The following is a 27,212-nucleotide window of genomic DNA, read 5'->3' on the forward strand; positions in this document are numbered from 1 at the left end:
AGGTGAGGGTGGGAGGTGAGGGTAGGAGGGAGGTGAGGGTAGGAGGGAGGTGAAGGTAGGAGGGAGGGTAGGGTTGAGATGGAGGGAGGGAGGGTTGGAGGGAGGTGAGGGTGGGAGGTGAGGGTAGGAGGGAGGTGAGGGTTGGAGGGAGATAGGGGTGGAAGGGTGGGAGGGAGGTGAGGGTTGGAGGGAGGTGAGGGTTGGAGGGAGGTGAGGGTTGGAGGGAGGTGAGGGTTGGAGGGAGGTGAGGGTTGGTGGGAGGTGAGGGTGGGAGGTGAGGGTGGGAGGGAGGTGAGGGTTGGAGGGAGGTGAGGGTGGAAGGGTGGGAGGGAGGGAGGTGAGGGTGGGAGGTGAGGGTGGGAGGGTGGAAGGGAGGGAGGTGAGGGTGGGAGGTGAGGGATGGAGATTTGGGTAGGAAAGGTTTGCATTCTAAAGCTATTACAATTCTCCACATTCATCATTAGTTATTAAGTATTTCCCACTCAATTAAAAATTCACTGTGCTGATAAGTAATTGACACTGACAGATTGAAACAGCTGAGCGATAGGAAGGTGTGGGTTTCTGAAGAGACCCCCATCTCTCTACGTTGCGGACAGAATACAATGATCTGTGGTCCGTTTTTCTGTTTTCCCACGTAGAATTAAGGTTGGGCTTTCCATGAGGAGTCAGCTGATCTTAGATCTGTGCTTACCGTCCTGTGCAGAGTAGATGACAGCCGTGAGACTATAGGGTCCTTCTCCTTTAATGTTGAAAGCCTTGACTTTGACCTGGAACTCTGTGGAGGCGGGGATGGATGAGTCTTTGTGGACGTAGTGTTTAGCCTCGGGGTCTACCACAGTCACCTTCATCCAGTCGTAGACATCGTGGGGCTTGAAGGCGATGATGTAGCCAAAGTTGCGGCCGTAGTAGTACTGCGGCTGCACCGGCTGGAGGTAGAGGGAACGGGAAATAGAGTTGAACAATTAACAATAAGAGAACGATCCACACAGGACCTTGTTGTCTATCGACAGGCGGTGTCACCTCTTCATGGTCCATCCTTGCTGACAGAGTTATGCCAAGTGAAAAGAAAATGTCCAGGATCAAAATAAGGAGTTATAATCTCTCTAAAACGGGTTTATATAATATATAATATTATTCTAGTTATGACGACTGTGTCTCCAAAGTTATGACACCCTTATTATTAGACCAGCCTGTCCAGCCTCTCCCGTGACTCACTTCCTTGATTTATTAGACCAGCCTGTCCAGCCTCTCCCGTGACTCACTTCCTTGATTTATTAGACCAGCCTGTCCACCCTCATCTCCTAGTTTGGCTCAGGCCCCATCAAACCAAATGTCCTGCATGATGTACATGCATCAGGCACTATATACACACACACACACACACACACACCTGACCTTTAAACACAAGCCTCATCACATCAACCAACTGCTGTAGGATTGATGCTGCCAGGCAATCTGCCCAAGACACCTATAGGAATTTGTCAGAGGGAAACACAGAAATGGAGGCTAGCTAATGGTTGATATCAATCATTTATTGTTTTGCTGGTGATTTGCTGGTGATTGTGTTGTGAGTCTGAACAAGTGAGAGAGTAAAGGCAGATACAAAATCACTTCTGGTTGACAGTCATTCCTTCAAACCGTACTGTTATGGATGTGCTGTGGTCTGACGTCTGTTCTCGCCTCTTCTTCCAGGAACATAGCTTCCTCTAGGAACGGGTGGCAGGTAGCCTAGCGGTTAAGAGCATTGGGCCAATAACCGCAAGATCGCTGGTTGAAATCCCTAGGTGAAAAATCTGCCAATGGGCCCTTAAGCAAGGTACTCAACCCTAATCGCTCTGGATAAGAGCATCTACTAAAATGTAAAAATAGCTAACATAGCTATTCCGCACTGCCATAGCAAAAACTACATGTATTTTGCACACGCTGCAGTTTAATTTGAATTGAAATCAAACTTCTGCTCTTGCTTGTCTATATTGGCTTGCTCCTGGCTGCTGTCAGATCAGATTTAGGAGAAAAGCTGAGTTTGTGGCCACAGTCCACTGGCAGAGACAGAAATAAAGATGGCGTCTTGGCTAGACCTACCGTCCAAGTAATGGTCAGCTCCTTGCTGGTCCCGCCACCGCCGCCAATGTCTGAGGGCGCCACCACGGGAACTACAACGAGACAGGAGATGCCAAGCTCTGAGTTCACATTCACAGGCCAGTATTCACAAAGCACATCTGAGTGTTGAGCTAGGATAGTTGATCACAGAGTGCTGATCTAGGATCAGGTCCTGCCTGTCGATATAATCCTATTCATTACGATCAAAAAAGGTCAAACTGATCCTAGTCCTACTCTGAGACTCTTTGTGAACACTGGCCATTGTCCACACAGCACAATGCCAAAAAACATAGACTGTCCCCTTCAGTTGGCACTAGCACTGATGCAGCATCGGCTTTATAAATATCACATCAATGTCACTAGTGCTGCCAATTTCAACACCTTAAACGTTCCTATGGGACCGATGTCACACTGGCTTTCGATCTTCTAATCTCATCTGTCATGGTTTAGTAAGATATGTTCTGTTATCTCATCTGTCATGGTTTAGTAAGATACGTTCTGTTATCTCATCTGTCATGGTTTTACTACAGTGGTGTAAAGTACTTATGTAAAAATACTTGAAAGTACTACTTAAGCAGTTTTTTGTCTGGTTTGCTTATTATAAGGAATTTGAAATTATTTATACTTTTACGTTTACTTTTGATACTTAAGTATATTTTAAACTTTTACTCAAGTAGGATTTTACTGGGTGACTTTCACTTTAGTCATTTTCTATTAAGGTATCTTTACTTTTACTCAAGTATGACAATTGGGTACTTTTTCCACCACTGGTTTAGTAAGACGTGTTCTAGCATCCCATCTGTCACGGTTTAGTAAGATGTGTTCAAGCAAATATTATTGTTTTTAGAATTGTTACTTTAGGCCTACATGTTCAATGTTAAACTTAAAACACAGATCCCCTGTGTTAGTCTACTGAGCTAAAGCCTAGGCATTAGTTTGGGTAGCGAAGACTTCAGAACTAAGGCAAGGTGACTCAGGATGCCATGATGGTTCAGCACCAGGTCCATTACCCTTACCTGCCTCCAACGTGGTGACTTTGGGAGAGGGGCTGCTGGGGTCTCCTGTCCCCAGGGTGTTGGTGGCTATCACCCTAAACTCATACTCTGTCCAGGGAAACAGGTCCACCACCATGGCTGTCTCTGCATTGCCTTCCACATCCGGAGGAGCTACAAAGACAGAGATACAGTGCATTCGGAAAAAAATTCAGACCTCTTGCCTTTTTCCACATTTTGTGAAGTTACAGCCTTCTTCTGAAATGGATTAAAAAAATAAAAACCCTCATCAATCTACATAATAATGACATAATGACAAAGCAAAAACAGGTTAAGAAATTTTTGCAAATGTATTGAAAATAAAAAACTGAAATGCCGTATTTACATAAGTATTCATACCCTTTGCTATGAGACTTAAAGATGGCGCTGAAGAACATGGCGGACGTTTTACATTCTCCCAACCGATTGTGCAATTTTGTTATTTTTTTGCATTTTGTGTAACTTCTTTTTTTACTTATTGTGTACATAATGTTGCTGCTACCGTCTCCTATGACCGAAAATAACTTCTGGAAAAGCGATTAATCACCGCGGACTGGAAGAAACTTTTTCCTTTAACGAGTCCGACGAGAAAGATATCCTGCTTTCACTGGAACAGGCCCAGATCTACGCATTTTGCGTGAAGAAAAGACGTCGGTGTAACGGAGTTCGTCGGAAGAAGGGGACCAAAGCGCAGCGTGGTAAGTGCTCATGATTTATTAAACAAAGCAACACTCGAACAAAAATAACAAAACGAAAAGCCAACAGTTCCGTCAGGTACAAAATACAAAACAGAAAACAACTACCCACAAACACAGGTGGGAAAAGGCTGCCTAAGTATGATTCCCAATCAGAGACAACGAGAGACAGCTGCCTCTGATTGGAAACCATACTCGGCCAAAACAAAGAAATAGAATGCATAGAATGCCCACCCCACACCCTGACCTAACCAAATAGAGAAAAAACACGGCTCTCTAAGGTCAGGGCGTGACAGCCGGAAAAGGGGACGCAGATCGGGGATCCTTCTGAGAAGCCGGAGGCGAGTGAGTAAACTCCCAATGCCTTCCATTCTCCTTGCTAATGTGCAATCGTTAGAAAATAAAATTGATGACCTACTATTAAGATTATCCTACCAAAACTGTAACATCTAATGTTTCACCGAGACGTGGCTGAACAAAGAAACTGACAAAAAAGAGCTGGCGGGATTTTCCATGCACCGGCAGAACAGAGACGCTACCTCTGGTAAGACGAGGGGTGGTGTCTTTTTGTCAATAACAGCTGGTGCGCGATGTCTAATATTGAAGAAGTCTCGAGGTATTGCTCACCTGAGGTAGAGTACCTTATGATAAGCTGTCGACCACACTATCTACCAAGAGAGATCTCATCTGTATTATTCGTAGCTGTCTATTTACCACCACACAGCGAAGCTGGCACTAAGACTGCTCTCAACCAAGTCTAAAAGGCCATAAGCAAAGAAGAAAATGCCCACCCAGAAGCGGCGCTCCTAGTGGCCGGGGACTTGTGCAACAAGGGAAAAGAAAATCCTAGACCACCTTTACTTCACACACAGAGATGCATACAAAGCTCTCCCCCGCCGTCCATTCAGCAAATCTGACCCCAATTCTGTCCTCCTGATTCCTGCTTACAAGCAAAAACTAAAGCAGGAAGTACCAGTAACTAGCTCAATACGGAAGTGGTCAGATGACACGGATGCTACACTACAGGACTGTTTTGCTAGCACAGACTGGAATTTGTTCCGGGATTCATCCAATGGCGTTGAGGAATATACCACCTCAGTCATCGGCCTCATCAATAAGTGCATCAATGACGTCGTCCCAACAGTGACTGTACGTATATATCCCAACCAGAAGCCATGGATTACAGGCAACATCCACATCGAGCTAAAGGCTAGAGCTGCCGCTTTCAAAGAGCAGGAGATTAATCCGGATGCTTATAAGAAATCCCGCTATGCCCTCAGACAAACCATCAAACAAGCAAAGTGTTAATACAGGATTAAGATTGAATCATACTATACCGGCTCTGACGCTCGTCGGATGTTACGGACTACAAAGGGATACCCAGATGTGAGCTGCCCAGTGACGTGACCCTACAGACGAGCTAAATGCCTTTTATGCTCGCTTCGAGGCAAGCAACACTGGAGTATGCACGAGAGCACCAGCTGTTCTGGATGACTGTGTTATAACGCTCTCGGTAGCCGATGTGAACAAAACCTTTAAACAGGTCAACATTCACAAAGCCGCTGGGCCAGACAGATTACCAGGACGTGTACTGAAAGCATGCGCGGACCAACTGTCAAGTGTCTTCACTGACATTTTCAACCTCACCCTGACCGAGTCTGTAATACCCACATGTTTCAAGCAGACCACCATAGTCCCTGTGCCCAAGGAAGTGAAGGTAACCTGCCTAAATGATTACCGCCCCGTGGCACTCACGTCAGTAGCTATGAAGTGCTTTGAAAGGCTGGTCATGGCTCACATCAACAGCATCCTCCCAGACAACCTAGACCCACTCCAATTCGCATACCGCCCCAACAGATCCACAGACGACGCAATCTCAATTGCACTCCACACCACCTTTTCTCACCTGGACAAAAGGAACACCTATATGTGAATGCTGTTCATCGACTACAGCTCAGCGTTCAACACCATAGTGCCCACGAAGCTCATCACTAAGCTAAGGACTCTGGGACTAAACACCTCCCTCTTCAACTGGATCCTGCTTCCTGACGGGCCGCCCCCAGGTGGTAAGAGTAGACAACAACACGTCTGCCATGCTGATCCTTAACACTGGGGCCCCTCAGGGGTGCGTGCTCAGTCCCCTCCTGTATTCCCTGTTCACCCACGACTGTGTGGCCAAACACGACTCCAACACCATTATTAAGTTTGCTGACGACACAACAGTGGTAGGCCTGATCACCGACAACGATTAGACGGCCTATAGGGAGGAGGTTAGAGAACTGTCAGTTTGGTGCCAGGGCAACAACCTCTCCCTTAATGTGAGCAAGACAAAGGAGCTGATCGTGGACTACAGGAAAAGGCGGGCCGAACAGGCCCCCATTAACATCGACAGGGCTGTAGTGGAGCGGGTTGAGAGTTTCAAGTTCCTTGGTGTCCACATTACCAACGAACTATCATGGTCCAAACATACCAAGACAGTCGTGAAGAGGGCACAACAAAATCTTTTCCACCTCAGGAGACTGAAAAGATTTGGCATGGGCCCCCAGAATTTCAAAAGGTTCTACAGCTGCACCATCGAGAGCATCCTGACCGGTTGCATCACCGCCTGGTATGGCAACTGCTCGGTATCTGACCGTAAGGCGCTACAGAGGGTAGTGCGAACGGCCCAGTACATCACTGGGGCCAAGCTTCTTGCCATCCAGGACCTATATAATAGGCGGTGTAAGACGAAAGCCCATAACATTTTCAGAGACTCCAGTCACCCAAGTTATGGACTGTTTTCTCTGCTACCGCACGGCAAGCGGTACCGGAGCGCCAAGTCTAGGACCAAAATGCTCCTCAACAGCTTCTACCCCCAAGCCATGAGACTGCTGAACAACTCATAAAAATCGCCACCGGACAATTCACATTGACAATTTGCATTCTTCTTGAACTGCACTGTTGGTTAAGGGCTTGTAAGTAAGCATTTCACGGTAAAGTCTACACTTGTATTCGGCGCATGTGGCAAATAAAGTTTGATTTGATTTGAGACTCGAAATTGAGCTCAGGTACATCCTGTTTCCATTGATCATCCTTGTTTCTACAACTTCATTGGAGTCCACCTGTGGTAAATTCAATTGATTGGACATTATTTGGAAAGGCACACACCTGTCTATATAAGGTCCCACAGTTGGCAATGCATGTCAGAGCAAAAACCAAGCCATGAGATCGAAGGAGTTGTCCGTAGAGCTCCGAGACAGGATTGTGTCGAGGCACACATCTGGGGAAGGGTACCAAAATATTTCTGCAGCATTGAAGGTCCCCAAGAACACAGTGGCCTCCATCATTCTTAAATAGAATAAGTTTGCAACCACCAAGACTCTTCCTAGAGCTGTCTGCCCGGCCAAACTGAGCAATCGGGGGAGAAGGGCCTTGAGCTCCAGAGTTCCTCTGTGGAGATGGAAGAACCTTCCAGAAGGACAACCATCTCTGCAGCACTCCACCAATCAGGCCTTTATGGTAGAGCGGCCAGATGGAAGCCACTCCTCAGTAAAAGGCACATGACAGCCCACGTTGGAGTTTGCCAAAAAGGCACCTAACGGAAACAAGATTCTCTGGTCAGATGAAACTCTTTGGCCTGAATGTCAAGCGTCATGTCTGGAGGAAACCTGGCACCATACCTACGGTAAAGCATGGTGGTGGCAGCAACATGCTGTGGGGATGTTTTTCAGTGGCAGGGACTGGGAGACTAGTCAGGACTGAGGGAAAGATTAACGGATTAAAGTACAGAGAGATCCTTGATGAAAACCAGCTCCAGATCACTCAGGACCTCAGACTGGGGCAAAGATTCACATTCCAACAGGACAACAACCCTAGCACACAGCCAAGACAACACAGGAATGGCTTCGGGACAAGCCTCTGAATGTCCTTGAGTAGCCCAGCCAGAACCCGCACTTGAACCCCATCGAACATCTCTTAAGAGACCTGAAAAAAGCTGTGTATCGACGCTCCCCATCCAACCGGACAGAGCTTGAGAGGATCTGCAGAGAAGAATGGGAGAAACTCCCCAAATATAGGTGTATCAAGGCTTGTAGCGTCATACCCAAGAAGAATCGAGGCTGTAATCCCTGCCAAAGGTGCTTCAACAAAGTACTGAGTAAAGGGTCTGAATACTGAATACAGTTTTTTATTTTGAATAAATTAGCAAAAATGTAAAAAAAACTTTGAATTGTTTTGAATTATGGGGTATTGTGTGTAGATTGTGAAGATTTAAAAAAAAAACATTTTATCAATTTTATAATAGAATAATTTCCAAATGCACTGTACACAGAAACCCATAGTATCACCTCAGAGAAGTATCAGAGAAATCAGCATAACATTGTGTGTTAAAATGCTACCAGCACATGGACGTCTTTTTCATACAAGTTGGATTACTTCGGTGCTACAGTACAGCACCTAAAGACTAACGCACAGAACTTTGTTTTGCATTCTGTGTAAATGCTGACCTAGGACTTATGAAATGGTGCCTGTGAGGAACTGATGTGTGGTTTCAGTCTCTGTTTGCTTCTTTAGGAGATCCACCATGTGTCTATCTATGTACCTAGCTCTTAGCCAGAGCTGGCACCAGCCCCGGCTCTGTTCGACGCTCCGGTTTATTTGACCAGTCGTTGGTGTTCATGGGGTTTATTTGATGTATTTTGTTGGATAGATAGACAGTAGGATTAGAGGCAGAAAAGCTTGGAGAGGAGACACTAGTATGGTTTCTAAAAGTGGCGGCACAAACTGCAAGATCAGACCTACACATTTAGGGTATTTATTTGACCAGTCTACAATATGGATGGTGGTATTTATTTAACTCACATGTGGTGGCATCTCTCCAGTCTTCCTGAGAGAACGAGTCCCGGCATTGGACGGTGTATTTAGAGATGGGGCTGTGGTTGTCTGCTCCCCTGCTCCAGATCAGACGGACACTCTTGTTCCTGATCTCCTCTACACGTACCCCACCTGGAGGCCCAGGGGGACCTGGAGGGGGGAAGAGGGGGAACGGAGGGGGGGGGGAGGGGGAACGGAGGGGGGAGGAGAGGGTTGAGAGGTTTGATGGGTGATAATTGTTACAAAAATACACAGCAAATAGGCATACACACGTCGCATAATCCAAAACAAAACCAACAAGATTAACCAATGTTTCAATATCCTGCTCGTGGAAGAAGACTTGGCAAGATGTCTTGCCTGTTAAGACTACAATAATGGAATCTGTTTGATGCATAAAAACAGCACGTCAATACCAGGCATGTAAAACAGCACATCAAAAACAGCACATCAAAACTAGGCTGTAAAACAGCACATTAATACCAGGCATGTAAAACAGCACATTAATACCAGGCATGTAAAACAGCACATTAATACCAGGCATGTAAAACAGCACATCAAAACTAGGCTGTAAAACAGCATGTCAATACCAGGCATGTAAAACAGCACATCAAAAACAGCACATCAAAACTAGGCTGTAAAACAGCACATCAAAAACAGCACATCAATACCAGGCATGTAAAACAGCACGTCAAAAACAGCATGTTAAAACCAGGCTGTAAAACAGCACATCAAAAACAGCACATCAAAACCAGGCTGTAAAACAGCACATCAAAACCAGGTATGTAAAACAGGAGGTCAAAACCAGGCATTTCCACTGAAGTTACACTTTTACCAGATCGTTCAGTCTTAGATTGGTGGATTAACACATTACTTAGGGCAATTGACATATCAACCAAGCCTAAAAGCCAGAGAGAGACATTTTTAATCTACTGTTTTTCTTGGTAGTTCTGCCCTTCCTGGAGGAGAGAGAGAGGACTAGAAAGACTGTCTAATAGACAACCCAGACTATTGGGGTGAGTCACTCCCTCTCTGCCTGTCTCCCTCTCTCTCAACCCACAGCCTTAGCCTCAGACGGCCCCAGAAATCAAGCAGGATTTGCTCTTTCATGTTTGCCACAGAATCCACCCAGAGAACTAAGGTGATTAGACTATAGACTGCCAGAGAGAGAGAGAGAGAGGTGTGTGTGTGTGTGTGTGTGTGTGTGTGTGTGTGTGTGTGTGTGTGTGTGTGTGTGTGTGTGTGTGTGTGTGTGTGTGTGTGTGTGTGTGTGTGTGTGTGTGTCTGTGTGTGTGTGTGTGTCTGTGTGTGTGTGTGTGTGTCTGTGTGTGTGTGTGTGTGTGTGAAGAAGCCCTGAGTCGTTTTACTGGAACATATTAGTGACATCTTTTACACAAATGAGTCAATTTTCAGGCTTGTTGTATTGTTGTGTGGAAGCGGACCGGTGAATAGAGCAAGCTCTGAATCCATGTCTCGGTGCAGGCCAGGGTCTGTGCAATGGGACAAGCTCCAGAGACAGACTAGTTTATTATGAATGGCATATGGGAGAAAAGTATAGTTTAACAGTCAAATACAAAATTCTAAGCCACTGCGTTTTCCTGTTTTTCCCCCATTGAAAGACAACAATGCGTTGTTGTAATACGCAGACATATTCAGATACAGCTCATATTATTATCATAGAGATATAATAAGATAATAATAATAATAATGAGATGGTGATAGTAAAATACAGGTGCTGTGCGCTGTTTCTCTGGTGTAACCTAAATCTACTTCCTGGTTGTCAGAATTGATAAATGGTCATCTTTCATCTCCTTCCTGTCTGTGTGTTGACACTCCATTTAAGCATGCCTGCAAGCCAGGGTCTCTGCCTTGTTTTGATTCGACTGCACTCTGGGATCGTCGCCGTAGCCTGAGCCCATTTACCTGCCCATTTGTCAGCCCCTGCTTCAAAAGAACAACCACGAGGGCACGATGAGGATCACCGCACACAGACTCTACGTTCCAAATAGCACCCTATTCCCTTTATAGTGCACTACTTTTAACCAGGACTCTGGTCAAAAGTAGTGCACTATATAGGGAATAGGGTGCCATTTGGGACACAAACCGGATCACTGCTTTCTCTGCTAGAGCTCTTAGCCTCATTCTAAAGAGACTTTTTCCACTGAGAGAAAGGTTATATTTAGGGGCCTATAGGAGTAGTATAGGGGCTGTAAGACAAGGCTTCACTCAGCAGGTATAGTGGAGGTGAAAACATGAATCATCATGGCGACATTACGGAGTACAGTATGACAGACATCACCTTGGAAACGTACTGTAGGAGTTTAGTTCACACATGTTAGCTTCAAGGGAAATAGAATGCCAAGCAGAAATGACTAAGGAGAGACAGTTCTCTGGCTACCAAAGAACACAAATACCGGAGAATTCATTCTCAAGCTCTTTGAGGAGGCGACATAAAAAAACCTGACCTTCCGGGAGACTTTTTTCAGATATCTACAGCGGTGTGTTTAAAAACGCCATGGCGTGAGCCTCTAACATGTGCCTCCTCCCCAGTGGCTGACCAGGCTCCAGGACAGAAGACATTTACTCCTACAGTGGTATTTCCACCACTGTGATGGAGCCACGGAGCTAACAGATCAGCCAGTAAAGCAGCCACGGTCTGGTTACTCTGGATAGACTTATAACCCCTTACACACACACACGCATGCACACACACACTTCATAAAATTATTCGTGCCCAATAAAGTAGTAAAAATACAATTTTTCCAGGCTATTTTATGACACCCCCTCTGTGCTAAGAGTTTAGTTTAAAGGTGCTACTGTGTCCTTCAGAGGGCAGCTCATCTTACCTTAATATAGGAAGCATAAATGAGATGTCTGTTTAATAAACCAATATACGGAGCACAAATGAGACAAAACACAGGGTGGAATGAGAGCGTGAGAAAATGTGCATCAATCATCTCCTACTCTCTGTCTAGCACTCACCTACCTCCCATCTTGTCAACTCTAGTTCTCTGTGTGTGTGTGTGTGTGAGACATACCTCTGACGACCAGGTCGGCGGATGCGGAGACGTTGTCCACAGGGGTCTGGGCGGTGCAGGTGTAACGTCCAGAGTGCTTCAGCTGGGTGTTCTTGATGATCAGCTCTCCACTTGAACCACCATTCTGAACAGGGACAGCACAATCTTCAATTAGTACAACCATTTCAGTTAGTGCAAGCCAAGGTTTGTATTTCATTTTACTTCCTGAATTGACTGAATTTAAATGAATTGTTGCAGACACCTACTCTTCTACAACACTCTTTATGTAAAATCAAATCACATTTTATAGGTCACATACACATGGTTAGCAGACGTTATTGCAAGTGTAGCACGGTGTCACGCGGTCTATTGGTACAATCTATAGGTTTTTGAGAATAGTAACACTATGGCCATTGGAAACAGTAGCATGAACTCCAGCTATGACAGCTGTGCCCCCCTGCACTTTTAATTAGCCCACTAGTATGGGAGCTACTGTATCAAGACTGCAACTTCCTGAGTCCTGAGGGCTAGCATGGGAGCTACTGTACCAAGACTGCAACTTCCTGAGTCCTGAGGGCTAGCATGGGAGCTACTGTACCAAGACTGCAACTTCCTGAGTCCTGAGGGCTAGCATGGGAGCTACTGTACCAAGACTGCAACTTCCTGAGTCCTGAGGGCTAGCATGGGAGCTACTGTACCAAGACTGCAACTTCCTGAGTCCTGAGGGCTAGCATGGGAGCTACTGTACCAAGACTGCAACTTCCTGAGTCCTGAGGGCTAGCATGGGAGCTACTGTACCAAGACTGCAACTTCCTGAGTCCTGAGGGCTAGCATGGGAGCTACTGTACCAAGACTGCAACTTCCTGAGTCCTGAGGGATATAGTCTTGTTTGCCAGACTCATGGTACTACATATAGGAGGGATACAGCGATCTGAACATCCAGATCAGGAGAACTACAGAGAGCTTTACCGTGGGGCCGTCAACCCTCCTGCTCTTCGTTTGAAGAATATAACATAGAGGATCTGTAGTATTCTCAATGGGAAGATTTCATAGACAGAATATTTGACCACAGTGGAATGCAGAATATCTGCAGTAGCCTTTCACTGTTTGTTAGGGCTAGGGAATTGCCATGGTCCTCACGATACAATATTATCACTGTCACTTAGGTGCCAATATGTATTGCGATTCTCGCAATGAAATATGTATTGCATTTCAATACTACGATTTTATTCAGATTTGATGTTCCGAACATATTGTTTCTCTGCTGCAGAGAGAGAAGAGAGAGCATGAGAAAACGAGTTCTGATCAGTCATGGAAATAAAAGTGCTGAAAACATGTTGGCTCCCTATTTAAAAAGAAGATGGAGAACAAGCTATCGGATGAAAAATACCTGCGTTTTGAAGCATGTATAGCCGACTAGCGCTAGGTCTAAGGGAGAAAACTGTGTTGGATGTTTGCGGTAACTTGTAATATCCCAAACAGACGTGGCAGTCTCACCACTACAGATTCCAGCTTGAAGTAAGGAACAAATTCTTATTTACAATAACAGCCATTATTTCCCATGTATGAAATCCTCCCATTGAGAATATAATAGAAGCATTATATTAACTCACTTACTCTAATGAGTTCTACTATTCTGATGCTACATAAATAACATCAACGGGAGAAGGAGGTCATTTTATGAGAGGGAAAAATAAGCCTTGTACACAGCTATGCAAGGTCATCAATCAGAACCATTATAGAGAGCTGTGGACGCCTCCAGTCTGTGGAATGACAGATGATGAATGCTAGCTGCTGCTTAGTGCTGAGACAGTTCTGGCAGAGAGTGGGTCACGTCATTCATAATGAATGAGAAAGGAAACTGCAGTTAAACTGATATAGTATACAGGGCACCAGCAGTCAGCAGTCCATGGGTCTTTTAGTAACTGATGCTAAATGGGTATCAGTGAGTTATAGTGGCATTATAAGTAGTACAGCACTACACCAAAGTAATATGTCAGCCATACCTGGGATTTGAACCGTCAACACTAAGATTTCTGGCCTGCATTTTTTATCTCTTACTGGATTGCGTTCATAGTGGGATCCGTCCCGGTCGAAGTCGATGGAGCGGCCGTCCATGGTCCAGACGAACGTGATGTCCAGCGTTGAGTCATGTGATGCGGCACACTGCATGCTGGCGCTCTCGCCCGCCGTCACGTCCACGTTGGACGGAGCCAAGGTGATCTTAGTGGCCTCTGGTGAGAAAAAGGGGTGGTCAGCCTTAACAGCAATATGTGTGTTCTTGCCGATAAGAAGAACAATGTGCAAAAATCAGCATTTAATGTACCGTGATAAAGAGTTCTCCACTAATACCAGCCAGGTCTTTCAGGCCTAAAACGTAGGGAAATATATGTAGTTTGTATAGCGTGAGAACAGTGGAGGCTTGGGTTGAACGGCTTATAATAATGGCCGGAACGGAGCACCTGGAATGGCATCAAACACCTGGAGACCATGTGTTTGATGTATTTGATACCATTCCACTAATTCTGCTCCAGTCATTAAGGTGCCACCAACCTCCTATGAGTGAGAGAGTCTGTGTAAGAATGTATTGATGTGAATCAGGGGTGGAGCAGTGAGCGGTGGCAGTGATCATATCTGACCAGTAGAGGGGGGTGAAGGGTAAGGCATTGATCACAACAGGGGCTCTGTCTACAGTGCATTTAGTTCAAAATTGTACATCCTATAAAAAAACATGTCAGATGTCATCTGAGGTGTTGGCTATGAGGGGTGAGTAATAGAGTGATAGCATGTATCACTACTGGCACCCTGAGACCCCGCCCCCTGAGACCCCGCTTCCTGAAACCCCGCCCCCTGAGACCCCGCTTCCTGAAACCCCGCCCCCTGAGACCCCGCCCTCTGAGACCCCGCCCCCTGAGACCCCGCCCTCTGAGACCCCGCCCTCTGAGACCCCGCCCTCTGAGACCCCGCCCCTGAGACCCAGCCCTCTGAGACCCCGCCCTCTGAGACCCAGCCCTCTGAGACCCAGCCCTCTGAGACCCAGCCATCTGAGACCCCGCCCCCTGAGACCCAGCCCTCTGAGACCCAGCCCTCTGAGACCCAGCCCTCTGAGACCCCACCCCCTGAGACCCAGCCCTCTGAGACCCAGCCCTCTGAGACCCAGCCCTCTGAGACCCCACCCTCTGAGACCCCACCCTCTGAGACCCCACCCTCTGAGACCCAGCCCTCTGAGACCCCACCCCCTGAGACCCAGCCCTCTGAGACCCAGCCCTCTGAGACCCAGCCCTCTGAGACCCAGCCCTCTGAGACCCAGCCCCCTGAGACCCAGCCCTCTGAGACCCCACCCTCTGAGACCCCACCCTCTGAGACCCAGCCCTCTGAGACCCAGCCCTCTGAGACCCCACCCCCTGAGACCCAGCCCTCTGAGACCCAGCCCTCTGAGACCCAGCCCTCTGAGACCCCACCCTCTGAGACCCCACCCCCTGAGACCCCACCCCCTGAGACCCAGCCCTCTGAGACCCAGCCCTCTGAGACCCAGCCCTCTGAGACCCAGCCCTCTGAGACCCCACCCTCTGAGACCCAGCCCTCTGAGACCCAGCCCTCTGAGACCCCACCCCCTGAGACCCAGCCCTCTGAGACCCAGCCCTCTGAGACCCAGCCCTCTGAGACCCCACCCTCTGAGACCCCACCCCCTGAGACCCAGCCCTCTGAGACCCAGCCCTCTGAGACCCAGCCCTCTGAGACCCAGCCCTCTGAGACCCCACCCCCTGAGACCCAGCCCTCTGAGACCCAGCCCTCTGAGACCCAGCCCTCTGAGACCCAGCCCTCTGAGACCCAGCCCCCTGAAACCCAGCCCCCTGAAACCCATCCCTCTGAAACCCAGCCCTCTGAGACTCCATAACTCATAAGACTGATGAAGGCCAGATAGGCGTTCTGTGTGTGATGATGGTGGAGTGGCGGTAGCCTCAAGGCGGCTCAGTCCCCTGAGGTCCATAACTCAGTCAGAGGAGGCTGATGGGCTGGAGGTCAGATGGGTGTTTCTATGTGTGAATAATACGTTTCTGAGTCTGGTTCAGAGAGGGGCAGGGCAGCTGCCCTGTGGTGTGTGTGTGTGTGTGTGTGTGTGTGTGTGTGTGTGTGTGTGTGTGTGTGTGTGTGTGTGTGTGTGTGTGTGTGTGTGTGTGTGTGTGTGTGTGTGCATGGAGCTTGCCTGTGATAGAGAGGAAGCCTGTGCTGTTGGCCTTGCCCCGGTCGTTCTCAGCAAAGCAGGTATAGCGCCCCTCGTCTGCCCTGGTCACATTCAGGATCTCCAGACTACCATCCTCCCAGATTAACATCCTGATGAAGGTAACAAAACATAATGTCAGTGTCCAAAATACACACAGAGAGCAAATCCTGTTAGACATGATTGAATGGCAACACACTTATTCACAACAGCTTGAATGGACAGCTCCTGTATGTGGACATCTTTCACAGAATGAGGCAATTATTTATTCCTCGTCTCTATTCTCATTTCTCAGAAAGTTATTTTAGCTATGGTGGGAGGTGGCTGAGAGTGATGTGGGTAGTTGGAGAAGGGAGGTGGCTGAGAGTGATGTGGGTAGTTGGAGAGGGAGGTGGCTGAGAGTGATGTGGGTAGTTGGAGAAGGGGAGATGGCTGAGAGTGATGTGGGTAGTTGGAGAAGAGGAGATGGCTGAGAGTGATGTGGGTAGTTGGAGAAGGGGAGATGTCAGAGAGTGATGTGGGTAGTTGGAGAAGGGAGGTGGCTGAGAGCGATGTGGGTAGTTGGAGAAGGGGAGATGGCTGAGAGCGATGTGGGTAGTTGGAGTAGAGGAGATGGCTGAGTGGTGGTTCTTAGTGAAGGCAGATTATCCGTGTTTAGTGGTTGAGGAGTGGAGGAGTGGAGGGGCTGACACAGCCAGACTCTCTCTGTCCTGTCTGATGAGCTTCAGACCAGGCTTAATGTCAGCTGCTGACGGAGGGAAGTGGGAAGCAGAGCAGAGAACAGCCCTCACTGACAAAAACAATAATCTCCATTACCAAGCTAAAGGGATAGAGGACACACACACACACACACACACACGAACACACACACACACGAACACACACACACACACACACACGAACACACACACACACACACACACACACAGACACACACACACACACACAGACGCACACAGACGCACGTAATGGATTCTCAGATATTATACGCTACACTATAATGACCTAAATGTGTCTCATAAAAAAATAGAAAACTTCCTACTAGAGTCTAATAAAGACAAAATGTCAACACATTATCTTAAAAACAAATACAAAACCTTTCCCAAAAAAAAGTATTTAGAGGAGTTATGAGCACAGAGGGGAGTTGTCAATGGCCTATTGTCCATGAATAGTGAACGGGCCTCAGTAAATAAACACAGATCTATCCCAACCCATGTGCTGACCTGCTGGAGTTGAAAAGTAGTTCAGAGCCCTTGGTCCAGGACAAGGAGGCTTTGGGAGCAGCTTTAGGTCTACACTCTAGGACCACCCGGCCGTTCTTAGCCCCCAGGATCCTCCTCTTTACTGGGTTATGCTCAAACGTAGGGGCGCACGCTGGGGAGAGTCAGAAAGAGAATTTTAATATTGAAAAAACATGGGCGACTGAGAAAAACACATTTAAGGCCATGTGGCAAACAATAATGCAGGCACAATTTAAAAATATATTATATATATATAAAAAAAGATAATTTATTAATCTGTTTATTCACGTCTTGAAAAAGATATCAGACAGAAGCATGTTGGTACACTACATGACCAAAAGTATGTGGACACCTGCTCGTCGAACATCTCATTCCAAAATCATGGGCATTAATATAAAGTTGATTCCCCTTTTGCTGCTATAACAGCCTCCACTCTTCTGGGAAGGTTTTCCACTACATGTTGGAACATTGCTGTGGGGACTTGCTTCCATTCAGCCACAAGAGCATTAATGAGGTCGAGCACTGATGTTGGGCGATTAGGCCTGGCTTGCAGTCGGCGTTCCAATTCATCCAAAACGTTTTCGATGGGGTTGAGGTCAGGGCTTTGTGCAGGCCAGTCAAGTTCTTCCACACCGATCTCAACCAACCATTTCTGTATGGGCCTGGCTTTGTGCATGGGGACATTGTCATGCTGAAACAGGAAAGGTCCTTCCCCAAACTGTTGCCACAAAGTTGGAAGCACAGAATTGTCTAGAATGTCATTGTATGCTGTAGTGTTAAGAATTCCCTTCAATGGAACTAAGAGGCCTAGCCCGAACCATGATAAACAGCCCCAGACCATTATCCATCCTCCACCAAACTTTACAGTTGGCACTACGCATTGGGGCAGGTTCTCCTGGCATCCACCAAACCCAGATTCATCACTCCAGAAAACGTGTTTCCACTGCTCCAGAGTCCAATGGCGGTGAGCTTTTAACACCACTCCGCTTGGCATTGCGCATGGTGATCTTAGGTTTGTATGCGGCTGCTCGGCCATGGAAACCCATTTCATGTAGCTCCCAACGAACAGTTCTTGTGCTGATGTTGCTTCCAGAGGCAGTTTGGAACTCAGTAGTGAGTGTTGCACCGAGGACAGACGATTTTTACGGGCTACGCACTACAGCACTCGGTGGTCCCGTTCTGTGAGCTTGTGTGGCCTACCACTTCGCGACTGAGCCATTGTTGCTCCTTGATGTTTCCACTTCATAATAACAGCACTTACAGTTGACCAGCTCTAGCAGGGCAGAAACTTGATGAACTGACTTGTTGGAAAGTTGGCATTCTATGACGGTGCCACATTGAAAGTCACTGAGCTCTTCAGTAAGGCAATTCTATTGCCAATGTTTGTCTATGGAGATTGCATGGCTGTGTGCTCGATTTTATACACCTTTCAGCAACGGGTGTGGCAGAAATAGCCGAATCCACTAATTTGAAGGGGGGTCCACATACTTTTGTATACATAGTGTACGGTATGTGTGTGAGTGTGTGTTTACTTCGGTTTATGCTTCATTACCATAATTAGAAACCGTTTGGGATCAAGTCACCGCTGAAAAGGGCGAGCTGTCAGTTTACTGGAATATGTTGTTTGTTTGATTGTTCTTCAACATGTATAACACAATCCGTCTGAGGCTTTAACACCGCTGCATTGGACGCAGACACGTACAATCAGACAGACTATTTGACTCACCAATCACACGCAGCTCTGCGTCAGCATAGACGACTCCATGCCGATTCTCCGCTCTACACTGGTACATCCCAGAGTCCTCAAACGTCAGCCCTCTGAACTTCAGATCATGCTTATCGTACTGTGGAAACGGAATAAATAAATATGAAACAATTATAATACGCATTTGAAAATTACAATAACATATTTTTTTCATTGGTATTAGTAGATTTTATAATAGGGCATGTTGATGTCTCAATGACAGTAAGTGTAATGTTGACAATGTTGAAATTGAAACATCAAAATGCTTTTGAAATGTAGGAATACTAAATGCATGCAACATTTCATTAACTAGCATCCCTCAGCATTTCATTGGGTTTATCTGACTTGATGAAAACATAATTAATACATAATGAAGTATGAAGTTACATTGACATCAAAGTCCTCCCTCCCACTCTGTGCTGCCACTGCCTGCCTGCTTGCCTGCCTGCCTGCCTTCTCTCCTGGGACTCTTTCAGGAGGAGGGTTGGTATGACAGTTACTATGGCAGTGAGTTATGCAACCTCTGGGCTGGCACACTCAGAAAATACAAGAGGTACTTTTTCCTCTCCTCACCTCTCCTCTCCTCTCCCCTCCCCTCCCCTCCCCTTCCCTTCCCTCCTCTCCTCTCCTCTCCTCTCCTCTCCTCTCCTCTCCTCTCCTCTCTTCTCCTCTTCTCCTCTCCTCTTCTCCTCTCCTCTTCTCCTCTCCTCCTCTCCTCTCCTCTTCTCCTCTCCTTTCCTTTCCTTTCCTTTCCTCTCTGGCATTCTCTGAGAAACAACCAGAGCTACCTTCTCCTGAGTCTTAAAACTGTGCCCTGTGTTCAGACAATTCAGACTCTGAGGAGTACCCCTGCCAGCAGCCTGTCATAACTGTGCCACCCTGATGCTGGCTGCTGACCTTGGTAGAGAGGGTCGTGCTTTTCTAGCTAAAGGACCTGGCTTTTCACACTACTGAGCCGAACCGAGCCAAGCCAAACCAAGCTGGCCTGGTTACGCATCTATCATAGTTGCTGGAACACTATTGCCTGCTAACCCAAACCACACTTCATATAGTATTTTGTCTTCATATAGTATTTTGTCTTCATATAGTATTTTGTGAACATATAGTATCAGTATCTTGTCAACATACATATTTGTCAACATATAGTATTTTGTCAACATATAGTATTTTGCTTTCATATAGTATTTTCCAGTACGGTTCCAAAAGCTATAGTGGGTGCTTAACCAGGCCAGCTCAGTGAAGCTCTGCTTGTCTCTGTTCATCTCAGCACAGCTCTGCTTGTCTCTGTTCAGCTCAGCCCAGCTCTGCTGGTCTCTGTTCAGCTCAGCCCAACTCTGCGCTGGTCGGCTCTGTTCAGCTCAGCCCAGCTCTGCTCGGCTCTGTTCATCTCAGCACAGCTCTGCTAGGCTCTGTTCAGCTAAGTCCAGCTCTGCTTGTCTCTGTTCAGCTCAGCCCAACTCTGCACTGGTCGGCTCTGTTCAGCTCAGCACAGCTCTGCTCTGTTCAGCTCAGCACAGCTCTGCTCGGCTCGGCTCTGTTCAGCTCAGCCCAGCTCTGCTCGGCTCTATTCAGCTCAGCACTGCTCTGCTCGGCTCTATTCAGCTCAGCACTGCTCTGCTCGGCTCTGTTCATCTCAGTCCAGCTCTGCTTGTCTCTGTTCAGCTCAGCACTGCTCGGCTCTGGTCGGCTCTGTTCAGCTCCGCCCAGCTCTGCTCAGCTCTTTTCTGCTCAGCACAGCTCTGCTCGCCTCTGTTCTGCTCTGTTCTGCTCAGCACAGCTCTGCTCGGCTCGGCTCTGTTCAGCTCAGCCCAGCAGTGTTAAAAGGGTATGTGAAAGGACTTACAGAGTAGCCATTCTTGAGCCAGTGGACGTGGGGCTTGGGCTTGCCGCTGGCCTCACAGGACATGGTGTAGTCACTGCTGATGTCCCGCTCTGTACTGCTGATGGACTCTGTCCACTCTGGGAAGGCTGGAATGGAGATGAGGAAAGGAGACTGTACAGTACATGTACGACACCTGAGTCCTAACTTGAGATCACGTGTACGAGACCTGAGTCCTAACTTGAGATCACGTGTACGAGACCTGAGTCCTAACTTGAAATCACATGTACGAGGCCCGAGTCCTAACTTGAGATCACGTGTACGAGGCATGAGTCCTAACTTGAGATCACGTGTACGAGGCCTGAGTCCTAACTTGAGATCACGTGTACGAGGCATGAGTCCTAACTTGAGATCACGTGTACGAGGCCTGAGTCCTAACTTGAGATCACGAGTGCGAGGCCTGAGTCCTAACTTGAGATCACGTGTGCGAGGCCTGAGTCCTAACTTGATATCACGTGTACGAGACCTGAGTCCTAACTTGAGATCACGTGTACGAGGCCTGAGTCCTAACTTGAGATCACGTGTACGAGGCCTGAGTCCTAACTTGAGATCACGTGTACGAGGCCTGAGTCCTAACTTGAGATCACGTGGGCGAGGCCTAACTTGAGATCACGTGTGCGGGGCCTGAGTCCTAACTGGAGATCACGTGTACGAGGCCTGAGTCCTAACTTGAGATCACGTGTACGAGGCCTGAGTCCTAACTTGAGATCACATGTACGAGGCCTGAGTCCTAACTTGAGATCACGTGTATGATACCTGAGTCCTAACTTGAGATCACATGTGTGAGGCCTGAGTCCTAACTTGAGATCACGTGTGCAAGGCCTGAGTCCTAACTTGAGATCACGTGTACGAGGCCTGAGTCCTAACTTGAGATCACATGTACGAGGCCTGAGTCCTAACTTGAGATCATGTGTACGAGGCCTGAGTCCTAACTTGAGATCACATGTACGAGGCCTGAGTCCTAACTTGAGATCATGTGTGCGAGGCTTGAGTCCTAACTTGAGATCACGTGTACGAGGCCTGAGTCCTAACTTGAGATCACGTGTACGAGGCCTGAGTCCTAACTTGAGATCATGTGTACCAGGCCTGAGTCCTAACTTGAGATCAGCGCACAACATCAATACAACAAAAAATAATAACAATTGTACTTTTTTTTTAATGCATGAAATGAAATGTATGCATTCACTAATGTATGTCGCTCTGGATAAGAGCGTCTGCTAAATGACTAAAATGTAAAAATGTAATCAATACATGATTCATGTAAAAATCTTTGTTAAGAGTGAATGACTCAAATTAGGACTAAGCCTTGAGAGAAGAGGTGTTGAAAAATAACAATTTGCAAGTCAATGACTTGCAACTACAAAGCTGGAGAGTATATACTGTATTATAAACTGGGTGGTTTGTTTTGTTGTGCTTAAGAACAGCCTTTAGCCGTGGTATATTGGCCATATACCACACCTCCTCGGGCCTTATTGCTTAATTATAAATTCGAGCCCTGAATGCTGATTGGCTGAAAGCCATTGTATATCAAACTGTATACCACAGGTATAACAAAACACTTATTTTTACTGCTCTAATTACATTGGTAACCAGTTTATAATAGCAATAAGGCACATCAGGGGGTTGCCAATATATCACGGCTAAGGGCTGTTCTTAAGCACAACAAAACAAACCACCCAGTTTATAATACAGTATAAGAACAGCCCTTAGCCGTGGTATTTTGTCCATATACCACAACTCCAGCCTTATTGCTTAATTAGTAAACTAGAGACAGGGCCCTACCTTCTACAGAGACCCGAGCCCGGTGCCAGTCCTTCCCTTTGGAGTTGAGGGCCTCACACTCGTACGTCCCCTCGTCCTCATACTGCACGTGGTACAGTTGGAGGTGGGCCCCTGCCATGCTGACTTCATGATTGGCCGGCAGCTCTCCGTCCATCTTCCTCCAGCGGATCTGAGGGATGGGGCTGTGGAGAGGGGAGGAGTTAAGACATACAGTATACTGTGTCTTGCAGAAGTATTCATTCACTTTAGCTTTTTTCCTATTTTGTTGCATTACAACCTGTAATTTAAATTGATTTTCATTTGGATTCCATGTAATGGACATACACAAAATAGTCAAAATTGGTGAAGTGAAATGTAAAAAATAACTTGTTTCAAAAAAAAGTAAAACGGAAAAGTGGTGCGTGCATAAAGTTGAAGTGGGAAGTTTACATACACTTAGGTTGGAGTCATTAAAACTCGTTTTTCAACCACTCCACAAATGTCTTGTTAACAAATGATAGTTTTGGCAAGTCGGTTAAGGTATCTACTTTGTGCATGACACAAGTAATCTTTCCAACAATTGTTTACAGACAGATCACTTCACTTATAAATCAATGTATCACAATTCTAGTGGGTCAGAAGTTTACATACACCAAGTTGACTGTGCCTTTAAACAGCTTGGGAAATTCCAGAAAATTATGTCATGGCTTTAGAAGCTTCTGATAGGCTAATTCACATCATTTGAGTTATTTGGAGGTGTACCTGTGGATGTATTTCAAGGCCTACGTTCAAACGCAGTGCCTCTTTGCTTGACATCATGGGGAAATCAAACAAAATCAGCCAAGACCTCAGAGAAAAAATTGTAGACCTCCACAAGTCTGGTTCATCCTTGGGAGCAATTTCCAAACGCCTGAAGGTGCCACATTCAACTGTACAAACAATAGTATGCAAGTATAAACACCATTGGACCACGCAACCGTCACACCGCTCAGGAAGGAGATGCGTTCTGTCTGCTAGAGATCAACGTACTTTGGTGCGAAAAGTGCAAATCAATCCCAGAACAACAGCAAAGGGCCTTTTGAAGATGCTGGAGGAAACAGGTACAAAAGTATCTATATCCACAGTAAAACAATTCCTATATCGACATAACCTGAAAGGCCGCTCAGCAAGGAAGAAGACACGGCTCCAAAACCACCATAAAAAAGCCAGACTACGGTTTGCAACTGCACATGGGGACAAAGATCATACTTTTTGGAGAAATGTCCTCTGGTCTGATGAAACAAAAATAGAACTGTTTGGCCATAATGATCATCATTATGTTTGGAGGAAAAAGGGGGAGGCTTGCAAGCCGAAGAACACCATCCCAACCGTGAAGCAGGGGGGTGGCAGCATCATGTTGTGGGGGTGCTTTGCTGCAGGAGGGACTGGTGCAGTTCACAAAATAGATGGCATTGTGAGGAAAGGAAAATGATGTGGATATATTGAAGCAACATCTCAAGACATCAGTCAGGAAGTTAAAGCTTGGTCGCAAATGGGTCTTCCAAATGGACAATGACCCCAAGCATACTTCCAAAGTTGTGGCAAAATGACTTAAGGACAACAAAGGCAAGGTATTGGAGTGGCCATCACAAAGCCCTGACCTCAATCCTATAGAAACTTTGTGGGCAGAACTGTAAAAGCGTGTGCGAGCAAGGAGGCCTACAAACCTGACTCACCCAACTTATTGTGGGAAGCTTGTGGAAGGCTACCCAAAACATTTGACCAATTTAAAGGCAATGCTACCAAATACTAATTGAGTGTATGTAAACTTCTGACCCACTGGGAATGTGATGAAAGAAATAAAATAAATCATTCTCTCTACTATTATTCTGACATTTCACATTCTTGAAATAAAATGGTGATCCTAACTGACCTAAAACAGGGGATTTTTACTAGGATTAAATGTCAGGAATTGTGAAAAACTGAGTTTAAATGTATTTGGCTAAGGTGTATTTAAACTTCCGACTTCAACTGTATGTATGTTTGCTATGAAGCCCCTAAATAAGATCTGGTGCAACCAATTACCTTCAGAAGTAACATAATTAGTTAAATAAAGTCTACCTGTGTGCAATCTAAGTGTCACATGATCTGTCACATGATCTCAGTATATATACACCTGTTCTGAAAGGCCCCAGAGTCTGCAACACCACTAAGCAAGGGGCACCACCAAGCAAGTGGCACCATGAAGACCAAGAAGCTCTCCAAACAGGTCAGGGACAAAGTTGTGGAGAAGTACAGATCAGGGTTGGGTTATAAAACAATATCAGAAACTTTGAACATCCCACGGAGCACCGTTAAATCAATTTTTTTAAACTGGAAATAATATGGCACTACAACAAACCTGCCAAGAGAGGGCCACCCACCAAAACTCACGGACCAGGCAAGGAGGGCATTAATCAGAGGCAAGAAAGAGACCAACGTTAACCCTGAAGAAGCGTCAAAGCTTCACAGCGGAGATTGGAGCATCTGTCCATAGGACCACTTTAAGCCGTACACTCCACAGAGCTAGGCTTTATGGAAGAGTGGCCAGAAAAAAGCCATTGCTTAAAGAAGAAAATAAGCAAACACGTTTGGTGTTCGCCAAAAGGCATGTGGGAGACTCCCCAAACATATGGAAGAAGGTACTCTGGTCAGATGAGACTAAAATGTAGCTTTTTGGCCATCAATGAAACGCTATGTCTGGCGCAAACCCAACATCTCTAATCACCCCGAGAACACCATCCCCACAGTGAAGCATGGTGGTGGCAGCATCATGCTGTGGGGATGTATTTCATCTGCAGGGACTGGGAAAATGGTTACTGAAGGAATGATGGATGGAGCTAAATACAGGGAAATTCTTGAGGGAAACCTGTTTCAGTCTTCGAGAGATTTGAGCCTGGGACGGAGGTTCACCTTCCAGCAGGACAATGACCCTAAGCCTACTGCTGAAACAACACTCGAGTGGTTTAAGGGAAAACATCTAAATATCTTGGAATGGCCTAGTCAAAGCCCAGACCTCAATCCAATTGAGAATCTGTGGTATGACGTATAGATTGCTGTATACCAGCGGAACCCATCTAACTTGAAGGAGCTGGAGAAGTTTTGCCTTGAAAAATGGGCAAAAATCCCTGTGGCTTGATGTGCCAAGCTTATAGAGACATACCCCAAGAGACTTGCAGCTGTAACTGCTGCAAAAGGTGTCTCTACAAAGTATTGACTTTGGGGGGGTGAATAGTTATGCACGCTCAAGTTTTCATTTTTTTTGTCTTATTTCTTGTTTGTTTCACAATAAAAAAAATATTTTGCATATTCAAAGTGGTAGGCATGGTGTGTTAATGAAATGATACAACCCCCCCCCAAAAAATCTATTTTAATTCCAAGTTGTAAGGCAACAAAATAGGAAAAATGCCAAGGGGGTGAATACTTTCACAAGCCACTGTAAACACATAGCTTTGTCATGTGAATATTTACACACAGTGCATTACAATAAACCACGTCATACTCTAGGTCTGAGCAAGGATCAAATCAAATCAAATGTTATTTGTCACATGCGCCGAAAATGCTTATTACAAGCCCTTAACCAACGATGCAGTTTAAGAAATCGAGTTAAGAAAATATTTACTAAATAAACTAAAGTGCATGTAGTAAGTGGTAAAGTCACTATGCATAGATAATAACCAGCGAGTAGCAGCAGTGCAAAATCAAAAGGAGGGCGGGGGGTGTCAATGTAAATAGTCCGGGTGGCCATTTTATGAATTGTTCAGCAGTCTTATGGCTTGGGGCTAGAAGCTGTTAAGGAGCCTTTTGAACCTAGACATGGTGCTCCGGTACCACTTGCTGTGCAGTAGCAGAGGGAACAGTCTATGACTTGGGGGACTGGAGTCTTTGACAATTTTTTGGGCTTTCCTCTGACACCGCTTTGTATATAGAGTATCAGTCAAAAGTTTGGACACACCTACTCATTCCAGGGTTTTTCTTTATTTTTTTACTATTTTCTACATGAAATAACACATATGGAAACACATAGTAACCAAAAAAAGTGTTAAACAAAGTAGCACACTTTGCATTGATGACAGCTTTGCACACTCTTCCCATTCTCTCAACCAGCTCCATGAGGTAGTCACCTGGAATGCATTTCAGTTAACAGTTGTGTGTTCATTTGTTGAATTTCATTCCTTCTTAATGCATTTGAACCAATCAGTTGTGTTGTGACAAGGTAGGGGTGGTATACAGAAGATAGCTTTATTTGGTAAAAGACCAAGTCCATATTATGACAAGAACAGCTCAAATAAGCAAAGAGCAGTGCAGTTGCAAAACCATCAAGTGCTATGATAAAACTGGCTCTCATGAGGACCACCACAGGAAAGGAAGACCCAGAGTTACCTCCGCTGCAGAAGATAAGTTCATTAGAGTTGCTAAGAAATTGTAGCCCAATTAAATGCTTCACATAGTTCAAGTAACAGACCCATCTCAACATCAACTGTTTAGAGGAGACTGCGTGAATCAGGCCTTCATGGTTGAATTGCTGCAAAGAAACCACTACTAAAGGACACAAATAATAAGAAGAGACTTGCTTAGGCCAAGAAACACGATCAATGGACATTAGACCGGTGGAAATCTGTCCTTTGGTCTGGTTCCAACCGCCATGTCTTTGTG

At 46.1% G+C, this 27,212-nt stretch overlaps 1 protein-coding gene across 3 annotated transcripts in view; it reads right to left on the reverse strand.

The window, feature by feature from the left end:
* Positions 1–27,212, reverse strand: part of LOC115197612 (contactin-1a) — a 139,354-nt gene that overhangs the window by 7,116 nt on the left and 105,026 nt on the right. For all 3 annotated transcript variants that reach the window (XM_029759297.1, XM_029759298.1, XM_029759299.1), the window contains exons 10-20: positions 22,560–22,741; positions 20,742–20,866; positions 18,881–18,998; positions 17,137–17,287; positions 15,899–16,026; positions 13,753–13,925; positions 11,713–11,836; positions 8,666–8,827; positions 3,117–3,266; positions 2,083–2,153; positions 692–926 (exon numbers count right to left, since the gene is read on the reverse strand). In XM_029759297.1, coding sequence (XP_029615157.1) covers positions 692–926; positions 2,083–2,153; positions 3,117–3,266; positions 8,666–8,827; positions 11,713–11,836; positions 13,753–13,925; positions 15,899–16,026; positions 17,137–17,287; positions 18,881–18,998; positions 20,742–20,866; positions 22,560–22,741 — 1,619 coding nt within the window. The remainder of the gene's footprint in view (positions 1–691; positions 927–2,082; positions 2,154–3,116; positions 3,267–8,665; positions 8,828–11,712; positions 11,837–13,752; positions 13,926–15,898; positions 16,027–17,136; positions 17,288–18,880; positions 18,999–20,741; positions 20,867–22,559; positions 22,742–27,212) is intronic.

Source organism: Salmo trutta, chromosome 7 (assembly GCF_901001165.1).
Source record: "Salmo trutta chromosome 7, fSalTru1.1, whole genome shotgun sequence".
Lineage (NCBI taxonomy): Eukaryota > Metazoa > Chordata > Actinopteri > Salmoniformes > Salmonidae > Salmo > Salmo trutta.